The following is a 13,092-nucleotide window of genomic DNA, read 5'->3' as shown; positions in this document are numbered from 1 at the left end:
GGGGCCCGGGACAGAGAAGGGATGGTTGGTAGCTCAGTGATTCGAAAATGCCCTAAAAACAAGATGAGGTTTCTAAAACAGCACCCAGGAATATCAGAATAATCCACCACTACCTAAACAAACAAAGAACTGAGAGAAAAGAGAGAGATAGAGAGAGTCCAAATAAAACCTGTTATCCTACATACGTGAGAGAGACACCCGTGAGATAATAATCGTTCAACTCACACATGTGTATATCATGTAAATGAGGTCATGTCAAGCAAGTCTGGCAGGGACCTGTTTTTCCACTGCTTATGATGCCAAAGTCACCGAGACAAACGTCATTATAGAAACAAAAATTGCGCTCGCTAATTACCCTCGATGAATGTTTAGAACTAACACGTCACGCAACACTTTCAGAGTGACGTTTCTTTGCTTTGACGTAATAGATTGCACGAGGCTTTGGAAGAGATCGAGGTTCCAAAACAAGCGTCTGCAATTTAGCTGCCTCGTCTGCAAGACATTTTCAGTAAAATACACGTAAGTACAGTATGTAGGATAAACAGAATACTACATGGCTTGCTGTGTCGTACCAGATTTACACTCGTTGCTTTTTCAAATAGTGAACAGCTCGCTTTCGCTCGCAGTTCAATATTTAAAAAAACAACTCGTGTAAATCTGGTACGACACAGCAAGCCATGTAGTATTCTCTATTTTCAAGATAAAAAAAAAATAAAAAAGAGAGAGATAGAGAAAGAGAGTCCAAATAAAACCTGTTTCAGGATGAAAAGAGAGAGAGAGAGTCCAACTAAAACCTATATTTCAAGATGAAAAGGAAGGGAGATCTCAGAGAGAGAGAGAGAGAGAGAGAGAGAGAGAGAGAGAGAGAGAGAGAGAGAGAGAGAGAGAGAGAGAGAGAGAGCAACTAAACCCTGTTTCAAGATGAAAAGGAAGAGAGATCTGAGAGAGAGAGAGAGAGAGAGAGAGAGAGAGAGAGAGAGAGAGAGAGAGAGAGAGAGAGAGAGAGAGAGAGAGAGAGAGAGAGAGAGAGAGCAACTAAACCCTGTTTCAAGATGAAAAGGAAGAGAGATCTCAGAGAGAGAAAGAGAGAGCAACTAAACCCTGTTTCAAGATGAAAAGGAAGAGAGATCTCGGAGAGAGAGAGAGAGAGAGAGAGAGAGAGAGAGAGAGAGAGAGAGAGAGAGAGAGAGAGAGAGCAACTAAACCCTGTTTCAAGATGAAAAGGAAGAGAGATCTCGGAGAGAGAGAGAGAGAGAGAGAGAGAGAGAGAGAGAGAGAGAGAGAGAGAGAGAGAGAGAGAGAGAGAGAGAGAGAGAGAGAGAGAGAAAGAGAGAGATCTCAGAGAGAGAGAGAGAGAGAGATCTCAGAGAGAGAGAGAGAGAGAGAGAGAGAGAGAGAGAGAGAGAGAGAGAGAGAGAGAGCAACAAAACCCTGTTTCAAGCTGAAAAGGAAGAGGGAAAGTCTGGGTAATGTGAATTGCCCTTTGATTTCACAACATGTGCCAGTTTGCATTGCAAGGTCTGATTTTAATGGGGGGAAAATGCACTCGGTTGATTTCTAACAACCTGAGGAGGTAGCTGTGGTTTGCACTAGTATTTCACTTGAAACAAAATCAATGGAAAAATGGGGTAAATAGAGTTAGGTAGAGAGATTGAGAGAGATCGAGGGGGAGAGAGAGAGGGAGAGAGAAGGAGGGAGAGAGAGAGAGAGGGGGAGGGAGAGAGAAGGGGATCGAGGGAGAGAGTACAACCCGAGAAACACAATAATATTGACCAATATATATCTTTCTTTCTTTATTTGGTGTTTAACGTCGTTTTCAACCACTAAGGTTATATCGCGACAGGGAAAGGGGGGAGATGGGATAGAGCCACTTGTTAATTGTTTCTTGTTCACAAAAGCACTAATCAAAATATTGCTCCAGGGGCTTGCAACGTAGTACAATATATGACCTTACTGGGAGAATGCAAGTTTCCAGTACAAAGGACTTAACATTTCTTACATACTGCTTGACTAAAATCTTTACAAACATTGACTATATTCTATACAAGAAACACTTAACAAGGGTAAAAGGAGCAACAGAATCCGTTAGTCGCCTCTTACGACATGCTGGGGAGCATCGGGTAAATTCTTCCCCCTAACCCGCGGGGGGTACCAATATATATCCCCATTTTACTCTCCTTACATACACACATTACAACGGCTTCTCATCGTTCCTTTTCAGCAAACACACTAACCATATAACCAATCAACAAACAAACCATCAACCAATGAAAAGGAATCGAAAGGTTATGCACATTTACAATGACAATTCACACAATTGAAATTAATCTGAGAACATCATCAAAATGATTGAAATCGAAGTAAAAAAAAAAAAAGGAGGCAAAATAAGTCAAAATAATCATACATCCATGGTTCTACAAACAGCCATACCATTCAATTAATGCAAAAAGTAGCAACACCAACCTGATGCAACTGTTGACAAATTAATCCAAAATCATGAAAAGGACACATAAATACAGCTATAAATGAATAAGAAAAAAATGCTTACATGGAAGACTATCAGGTTTAAAAAAAAAATCAACACCTTTTATTATAATGAATGATTAAATCACAGTTTATTAAGCAGGAACGCTCGTCACGACACTTGCAAGCAATTCATGAATATGATACGTACATTATTTAACACCTACAGACATCGTAATTCATATGATTGACCAATCAATGATACATTTGTTTAATCAATGCATGCTTACAAACATCTGCAAGCCATTTATGAACATGATACATCATCAAACACTGACAGTTTCTTTGGTACAACACTTCATGTGGTAGAAATGAAACATGAAATATACACACATCTTTTGGGATCTGCCTTAAACTCTGAATTGCCGGAATATCATTGAAGGGACAGTTACATCAAAAGCGCTGACATGACTCTTAGCTTGCTTAGTTATGACTAATAAAAGTATAGGTTTGTTCAATGTGTAAAGCTACCCCCCCCCCCCCCTTCCTGAGAAAAAAAAAAAAAAATGGCACCACAGTGGTGTTGTGCAAAGCTACCCTGAATGCTGAAACTCTCATGCTCACAGTTTCCTGTTTTCCAACACTTTGTTCTTGAATAATCCTAACATTTATAAGACTGACTGTCTTTTCTTTCTTTCTTTATTTGGTGTTTAACGTCGTTTTCAACCGTTCAAGGTTATATTGCGACGGGGAAAGGGGAGAGATGGGATAGAGCCACTTGTTAATTGTTTCTTGTTCACAAAAGCACTAATCAAAAAATTGCTCCAGGGGCTTGCAACATAGTATAATATATGACCTTACTGGGAGAATGCAAGTTTCCAGTACAAAGGACTTAACATTTCTTACATACTGCTTGACTAAAATCTTTACAAGACTGTCTTTTTTTCTCCAGAAAAACCTAATGGCCTTACACTTCTGAAAGATACAAAAGTACTTCTTCATCTCCTCAACAAAAGGGACAAAGATAAATGACCACATGTATGAATAAAGCAGCAAGGTAATACCATGCACATTATCTTCTTTCTTTTTTTAAAGAACAGCAACCCACTGCAACAGAAACACAATCTTTCATTTTCTCAAACGTAGTTGAGAAGGCAGCGTTAAAAGTAACACAATTTTAAACATGTAGATGCGAGAAAAAGTCAAGTCATAGTCCATAAACATGTGTATATGAATGCATACATGTACATGTAAATCACTTGTACAGAAATTTAGCAGCATGAACAATACCACCCAAAAAAGTTCCAAAAGTTTAACAGCCACAGAAGCAAAATCAAGGATAAACTTCATTTTATTTCATTTCATTTCAATCAGTGTAACACACACCAGCACAATCACCAGCAAACAAACTTAAATGATCACTGAGCAAGGCAAACGTTTATTTATTGTTTTTGTTGTTCATAGATAACAGAACTTGGCAAATATATACATACACAAGTTTAAAGGCGTACATATATACAAGGCAACCTAGGCCACCTCAGAACTGAGAGTGTGTCTTTCTTTTTTTCTGCTCGCAATCCCAAACACTGAAAACATTCATCATTTACATGCAACATATGTTCTCTCTGCTAGCTTTCTGACAAACTTTCTGAGTCGAACCAGTTAGTCACTGCAGTCAATACAAACACACATACACATACATGCACGCACGCGGGCATAAATGCAGGTATGCAAACACACACACTGTCTGTTCTCAATATAATTCTCCTTATCCCTTTTAACCATACCTGAATGCTAAATTTGTCTAGTCGTGACCCTCTGGTGAAAAATCCATCACCTAGCTGTTATCTCACAGTTCTCTCAAAATGTCCCCTGCATGTTTGACCGCGTTTTTTACATTTTTTTTTACAAGTACTTAATTTCCAAGACACTGATATCATAAAACTAAGCATACATACAAATGTTTGAATTGAAAAACAAACAAGTCCCATGCAAGAAAAGAGAAAAAGAAAAAAATCCTACTATTATCACTCGCGTCTGGCAGCACTGTGTTAACAAAATTAGAAGCCTCTTGTCTATAAAGAACAAAAAAACTTGAGTCAAGCTCAATATACCCCTGCACCGAAAAAAATATATAAAAGAAAACTAATTAAAAATGAAGAAGCAACAGAGCTGATCTAATTGTTGTGGAGGTTATTCAGCCTTTGCGTGGCAATTAGTAAGAACCTTCGTTAATACTTTGTACCCCACCTATTTTGACCAAGTTTTTTTTTTAGCCGAGACCAGCTGTGCTGCAGCAGGTCACTCAGAATTAACTGTGTAGTAATTGTGTAGAAACAGTGCTGGCATGCAGGCGTTAGATCGACGTTACAGGAAGCGACTGAAGCTAACAGTCTGATCAGAATGCGGATATGTGCCGAATGAGAGCAGATGCAATGTAGTGACTATGTGTGTACGGATATATCCGTACCAGGTCAGATAGAGCCATATGAATGGGTACGGATATATCCGTATCTGGGTACAATGAGTTAATTAAGATATATAAAGCTGTTTTCCACACGACCCCTCCTGAACTGCAACAATTTTTCCAGTTGTATATTAAACATATCATATGTCACACACAGATTCCTTCAAGACTAATGCTGGATGTGGCATGAAGTTTTTTCCGTCTCCACAAAACTGGTATTAATTTACATCATTTGTAAAACAGTTAACTCATGGTCTCCCAGGTACGGATGTATCCATACCCACTCATGCATATGGCTCTATCTGACCAGGTACGGATATATTCGCTCAGAATGTTAGCTTCAGTCGCTTCCTGTAACGTCCATCTAACGACTGCATTCCAGCGTGTCAATACACAGTTACTACACAGTTACTACAATTCTGAGTGACCTGCTGCAGCACAGCTGGTCTCGGCTAAAAAAAACTTGGTCAACATAGGTGGGGTCACGCACAATCCTCCAAGACTGATGCTAGTTGTGGCATGAAGTAGTTTCAGTCTCCACAAAACTGGTATTAATTTACATCATTTGTAAAACAGTTAATTCAAGCATTTCTGAACGTTGAAAGCATATATCAAACAAAATGGACTCATAGAATCACATGCCAGCTAATATGAACAGAACAGTTACGATAAGGTTCAACATCATCGTCAATTAACTTGAAGACAGTCATAGAGATCTGAGAAAATTTCGAAAAACAATCAAAGCAGAAATTCATGCAATGTAGCTGAACATTAGAACTTAAATGTATGAACCTTAATTGTTCACCACAGTCAATAAGAGAGCAGAGTATATACCTAAGACAATTAACTCATTGAAAAAAAAAAGCTACTGTTGTTCAAAAACTCATAAAGAATGCATAAAAAACAAAGGAGAAAGGTTAGCTTATGCAACGATTAATCATGGACAAAACGAAAACACTCACTAGAACCTCGATTTATCAAACGTTAGCAGTCTAATTGGATTCGGATTTGTTTCATAATGAATTCAACTGTAAATAAAAACTCTAAATCATGTCAGAAGTCAGATCAAATTTCTTGGAACTTGAGTACGTGTGAAATTAAGTCCCATGTGGATAACATGATTTAGGTGCTAATTACTGGAAGAACTTGCTTTTTTATAGCACAGCTGGTTCTTTGCAAGAATAACGATCTGACATATCTGTTCAACCAATAAAGGAATCAAACATACCTACAAACACAGCCCAAATCAATCACACCAAAAGTCACTCAAAAGTACATGTGTCTGTAAAATAAAGCAACAAAACACAAAGATAGCAGTTCTGTGAAGATCTTCAGACATAACAGTTTGATTTTGGCAACAATCTTTGTTGAAGACAAGTTATGAAATCAACATTTTGACACAGTTTCTTCATCTGAGGAGACACGCCAGTATGTTCTCTTCACCCCCAAAATCACTCTCAGCACTCTGGTGATAAACACTTCATATCCCCGCCCCCCCCCCCCCCCCTCCCTCCCTCCCCATTCATTGCAGACCAGATTTAATGACTATTATTTATTTATCTCTGCAACATTGCAGCCTGGACCAGGAGGAATTAATTTTGCGGAAACCCAGAAGACTGCCCACAGCTGACAGAGGTGGAGACAACTGGTGCAGCGCTCGTCATTGCAGTGCCCCTACGACCCTGGAGGGTTACGAGACCAGCAAGCAGTATTTTATTTAACAGTCATTTATTGGCCAACCAAATACAGCCTTGCAGTGAGCCATACATGCAATGACGTCATTAATCATCATCCAAATTCATTACACGGTATGTCACGTGCCGTCATTCCAGTCTTTCCATAAGCTTACCATCCCGAAGAAGGCAGTAACATGCCGAAATATTGATTATAGATATAAACGTAGCTAACCTGGTTACTGGTGTGTTTTCTTTTCGTTTTCTTTTTCTTTAAAGGCATATGTACTCGATGACTATACACGCTAATTGCTTTACCAACAGCTGGAGACATGCTAAATTAAGTTCCCTGCAAAATATTGTGGTCTAGGACCCCTTCAATGTTGAGATATGTTAATTTTCATTTTGATCTGGATCGTCCTATTTATAGATTTGGCAACACATGTAACGTTGATGCAAGGGAGCTAACACCGCGGCTTTGTTGACATCCTCACTTTTTCAGAGGCTAGAACAAGCTGTAATGCATGTATTATGGTCCGCGCATGGTGACATATCGTAATTATATGGTCTTATGGTGCGTTTGACATCGATTATGGGCAAACTACACTTTGTAAACACGGGAGCGCGTACATATGCCTTTAAATGCAATTATGATGTAATCTAAACGTGGAATATACAGAAAGCTCAATAAGCACTTTGAAGCAAGAGACGAACGTTAAACAACTGCACAAGCGGGCACTTAAGAGATGTTTAGGAAGGTCTCAGCATCTGATTTTGTGGCACACTGACTGCTTCAAGCATGAGTAATATTGGTTACTCGTATATATATCTGGCAAAACTAAGTTGGATAAAAAATCGAAAAATCGAAGTGGCAAGAAAAAGAACGAGAAGAAGAACATTATTAATGATAAAATGATATACATGTATCTTTATATGTGTGATGTAGTCTCAGTGATTAGTTTAGATACCTTATTTCAAATCTTCTTGTGAAGGCGATTATATACACACCATCTCAGATGTGGGTTGAATTCCACACCGTATAAGAACAACCATTCACCTGGATTCAAACAAACAGCCTGGCTTGATTCTTCCTGTGCAGGCTAAGAATTGTTTGTTGAATTAATTCCACAGAATGACACAGGTGTCATTTTTACAAAATTAATTCATCAAGATCATCCCACACTGGACAGAAATCACTCAGATTTAGGCATGGTATGTGTCCAAGCAGAAACATGCTCTTATCACATGTTTAAAGCCTTGGCTGATGTTTGTGGTGTACATGATTCCTCACACAAGAAGGATGATGCCTTTAGTACCAGCTACTTTGGCAAAAGACAGGGATCTCACGTCTTAACAAGCAACTGTCAGACAGAATTAAGTGCTGTATGTAAGGTATACATTCTAAAGGTTGAAAATAGCAGGGTCACCTACATAAATGTATATAGGTCTATCACAATACATGTATTAAGGGACCTACTTAAATGTATATAGGTCTATGACAATACATGTATTAAGGGACCTACATAAATGTATATAGGTCTATGACAATACATGTATTAAGAGACCTACATAAATGTATATAGGTCAGACAATACATGTATTAAGGGACCTACATAAATGTATATAGGTCTATGACAATACATGTATTAAGGGACCTACATAAATGTATATAGATCTTCGACAATTGACAATACAAATATTATATAGGTCTATGACAATACATGTAGTATTAAGCAGTGGAATCTGAGCCTCCCAGAATGCTAACACAAAGCACCGAGTGAATTCAAGCAGCTTTCATCTTCGTTTTTTCCCCTGTAAGTACGTGTTTTAAACTTTGAAGCGTGTATATCAATTATTGTTACCTTTGGAAAACACCTCAATCACCAGCCCTGCAAGACAAACACAAAAATCAGTGTTTTCTTTCTCCATTAAAAACGAATCCCACAAAATACCCCCCAAAAATAAATAAAATAAAACATTCTACTATTTCTCAGCAACTTGAACACTTTGGGAACAGGCAGTACTCTGTAAATGGAACACGTTTAAAATATATACTCTGTAAATAATTATGTGAACCATGTTTTCACGAACTTTTGATTTTTGTTTTTCCCTGCTGTTATAATTCCTCTCTTTACACAGCATGCCATGGATCACACGCGCATTCCTGGGTAAAAGCACCGGATACAATCAGCACCGGATACAATCAGCACCGGATACAATCAGCACATTGTGAATGTCACACGTTATCACGAGGGATGATTCGTCTCCGTTTCCGCGTTCTGTGATCAGTACTGCGCCCTCTTGTGGAGTTTTCTGTAAGGCCAGCTTGCACATGCGCTCTGTTCTGCCGGCCTTTTTTCCGTCCTCTGTGTCTTTCCTTTGTACCACCAAAAGATGCACGTGCACGCTTTCTGCTGATGCAACCACACAAATGAACCATGCTGCATAACCATGCTAGTACGTGTGAGGAGATCTATGACACAAAGGGAAGTAAGCCCTCTACAATAATACAACAATGGTATGGGAGAGGTGTGTGGAACTAGTCTCCCGCCACCTGAGAAAAACGTTTTTCATCTAGTGTATGTTTGCACGCGCACCCCACACCTCCTCCCCCTCCCTTGTGAAGTGGCCGAGTTCGTACATGTCAGTTTATGCATGTTTCTGTTTGGTTTAATCCATTTATGCATAAGTTTTTACATACATTTTTCTTACTCTTATTGTGAGTGTTTGTGCACATATACATGCAACATTGTTTTTCTCACCATATGCTTTAGTGAAAAATGTTTAAATTGTATTACTATTATCCTCAAATCTTACTTCCCTTTGCTTTGAAGATCTTGTCATTAGGGCTCTGTTTCACTTATAATTATGATTCATGCTAATGTGAAACAAAAGACAACATGTTTGGCCCCAAGTGCTTTCATATAAAAACAGGACAAATTTCTCAACTCTTCTTCGATCAATATCAAGTGTTAATTAAAGATAATAATCTGAGCTTAATGTCTTGTACAGTACTTAGCTTTAAAACCACACACTGCAAGGAAAGGTTGGGAGATACCCTATACAAAATTATGCACATTTATACGCCTAGGCCTATATACACACCCCATTTCCAGTTATAGACTAGCTTCCGTTGAAATCAACAAAGATTCGGCAAACCACATTTGTGAAGGTGCAAGTGTTTTGGGTTTCCTGAGCTATCATAAGTAAGTACTATTAAGTAGGCGAACAAGAAGAAGAAGAAGAAAGTACTATTAAGTATTATTCTGGAGAGTAATACATGTATCTGTTTCAACTTCTGGATGGAAACTGTGTGGATGTCCCCCTCCAAGACTGCATACAACACAAACTTAAAATGGTAGGTCTGAGTCTTTGATTGATGACAAATTGAAACGCTGGAAAATTCTTGATTTGTTTACCATATCTCTCAGTCCTAAATACAATGTATAACTTACGGACAGAAAACAGAACACTCCCATGAACATTCTGACCCTCCCCCAAAACAAAGCATGAAATTTAGAAAGTTATAGAAACACTCACATAATTATCTCTCCATACATCCAGAATCTTGTTCAGCCTCATTTATCATGTATGTAAACTTGACAAGCCCATGTTGATATTCAGAAAAAACACAGACACAAACACACATACAAACACACACACACACACAAACCAACACTCTCTCTCTCGACACTGCCATCACCTCCGTAGCTCAAACTTTACCTTGGCCTAATCTTTTCATACTGATACCGATGGCCCTTTTCAAGGTATTCGCCATCCACAATGTCAAAAGTCTGCTGTTTGATGTAATGAAAATGTTCCAGCACAAACTCGTAGAACTCGTTTTCCATCTTCCAGATATTGGACTGATGAAGCTTGTCGATAGTCCTCTGCTCTGGAGGGTACTTCTTCAGCGTCTTCCTCAGGTGGGATTTACGGCCTGAAAAGTAAACATGCAACTTTAAAACTAGATTTCTGGCACAGAAATAGAGCTACATAATATTACCTCAATCCTGTCCTTAAGAGGCAAAATTAATAGCATATAGGACATAAATATTCCTTTTCATTCAGTAATAAAGCTGACATTACAACTCCTGCAAGAGAGTCCTGAAGGCATTGAGCGTCAACCTGAACACCTAGGAAACTGCAGCCTCAGAACAATCAGGTTGAGGATAAGCAGTGCAGAAAAGCCTCTCCAAGTTCGAAGAGAAGTTCACCAACTAGACTCAGAGACGAACGAGAAAAACCTAAAGCCAGACCAACATCACAATTCTATTCATCTGTGCTCAGCGCAGGAAAGATTGTCTCTTGCATAGTACTGGCCTGTTCAGGCACACCTGAAGCTGCAGAAGAACTATTGAGTCATCTAATTCATCATTATGCACTGTGTGGATGTGTGTGTGTGTGTGTGTGTGTGTGTGTGTGTATGTATGTGTGTGTGTGTGTGTGTGTGTGTATATGGATGTGTGTATGTGTGTGTATGTATGTGTGCGTGTGTGTGTGCATGTATGCCTGCGTACATGCATGTGTGTGCGCATGTGAGGGTGCGTGTGTGCTTGGGGAGTGGAGACAAAAACAGCCTATACACACAAAGCTGCACTCGAAAAGACTCCAGCCTTAACGGCAGTTGTAGCTTACGAACAAAGACACATAAGAAAAATAAGAGAGAAATAGACAACATAAGTAGAAGAATCCTTGAAAGCATGTTTTACTGCACCGTTATTAAAAAGCTGGGTGGCTCCCACGAAGAATCGCGGCAGGGTGGCCTCCAGGACGGCGATGAAGTCTCCCAGTTCTTCAGTGACCCCCACCAACAGGAAGTTCATCAGCACGTTCTGCTTGGCTTGCTCCAGGGCCCAGTGGTTCCCCGGGATCCTGTGTGGAAACAAAAAATGCAAGTCATCTTTCTTTTGTTCCTTCTTAAAGGCACATTCCTTCCTGTGTAAACAATAGATCCTATCGGTATTCCACACTCTCGCAAACTTCAAAGCATTGCAAAGCATGCGGTACGGCTTTCTTGCGAGAGCTGTGAAGGCCAAAGATTGTAGTCTCCTGCGACTTCGAAGCATAACAAAGAGCATGTCTTGCCGATATCTCGTGAGAGCTACTCACATGCCAAAAGAGTCTATTCGACCCACCATATCAGATCTGGCAAGGTTATTACTTGCGATGAGACCATGCCTTCACTTGGCCATATGAGCTTGGATGTTCTCTGGGCTGAGTGGGATTTTGTTTAATGAATTAATTTTTTATCGAACACTGGTGGCTTTCATGACATCAATCGATTCATGAACAAAATGTTCACTCTGCACAATCAAAATAGTATCCTTTAATTTCCCCCCTTCTCTCAATACAAAGGTCTGTCAAAGATAATCTACACCATACAGGACTCCAGATAATCTACACCATACAGGACTCCAGATAATCTACACCATACAGGACTCCAGATAATCTACACCATACAGGACTCCAGATAATCTACACCATACAGGACTCCAGATAATCTACACCATACATGACTCCAGATAATCTACACCATACAGGACTCCAGATAATCTACACCATACAGGACTCCAGATAATCTACACCATACAGGACTCCAGATAATCTACACCATACAGGACTCCAGATAATCTACACCATACAGGACTCCAGATAATCTACACCATACAGGACTCCAGATAATCTACACCATACAGGACTCCAGATAATCTACACCATACAGGACTCCAGATAATCTACACCATACAGGACTCCAGATAATCTACACCATACAGGACTCCAGATAATCTACACCATACAGGACTCCAGATAATAAGCACATCATTATTTCGATAATCATTCCTTCAAAACCACCTCCACCCATCCTCTCCAACCCCATCCAAAGATTACTCCCCCCCCCCCCCCCCGCAACCACCCCCCCCCCAACTGACCAGCACTCTGCAACATGTCCACAGAAGAATGGAATCTGCAGCCACAGGTTCTCTGGGTCACAGTCCTCTCCGTTACGATCCACGCACTCGTCAAACGTCTGAAACGACAAAGCCAATACATCACAATTGTGAATAAACTGTTCATTCCTTCAATGGTTATGCAAACATACAGTACAATATAGTACAAAATACAAAACAAAACAAACCAAATCCAAAATATATACCGTTGGGTCGATAATATTTGTGAATGTAACGTAATGTTTTGTCAATAACAAACCAAAACAAATCAATACAATGCAATGCAATGCTAAGAAATGCAATGCAATGCAATACAATAGAATACAATGCAATGCATAGCAATACCGTGCAATACAATTCAATAAAATACAGCGGCGGCGGAAGATGAAATGTTCATTCAATAAAAAAATACTTTCTCTTCTCAAATAGAGATATTTAGTGTGAAATTCAGGCAATATAACATCATGCTCTTGTTTCTGTTTTCCTTCTGCTTTTCAAGTTCTTCCGTCACTCCAGAGTTGGTTTGCTGTCTGTCTCT

At 39.4% G+C, this 13,092-nt stretch overlaps 1 protein-coding gene across 1 annotated transcript in view; it reads right to left on the bottom strand.

Moving 5' to 3' along the window:
• Positions 1 to 6,449: 6,449 nt before the first annotated feature.
• The window catches only part of LOC138947976 (heparan sulfate 2-O-sulfotransferase 1-like), a 25,659-nt gene continuing 19,016 nt past the window's right edge, over positions 6,450 to 13,092 (bottom strand). Inside the window, exons 3-6 of the mRNA XM_070319500.1 lie at positions 12,537 to 12,634; positions 11,321 to 11,478; positions 10,327 to 10,543; positions 6,450 to 8,492 (exon numbers count right to left, since the gene is read on the bottom strand). Coding sequence (XP_070175601.1) covers positions 8,480 to 8,492; positions 10,327 to 10,543; positions 11,321 to 11,478; positions 12,537 to 12,634 — 486 coding nt within the window. The 3' untranslated portion in view covers positions 6,450 to 8,479. The remainder of the gene's footprint in view (positions 8,493 to 10,326; positions 10,544 to 11,320; positions 11,479 to 12,536; positions 12,635 to 13,092) is intronic.

This window comes from Littorina saxatilis, linkage group LG15 (assembly GCF_037325665.1).
Source record: "Littorina saxatilis isolate snail1 linkage group LG15, US_GU_Lsax_2.0, whole genome shotgun sequence".
Classification (NCBI taxonomy): Eukaryota; Metazoa; Mollusca; class Gastropoda; order Littorinimorpha; family Littorinidae; genus Littorina; species Littorina saxatilis.
Note: the sequence above shows the minus strand (reverse complement) of the source record. Positions and strands in the feature narration are given on the sequence as shown.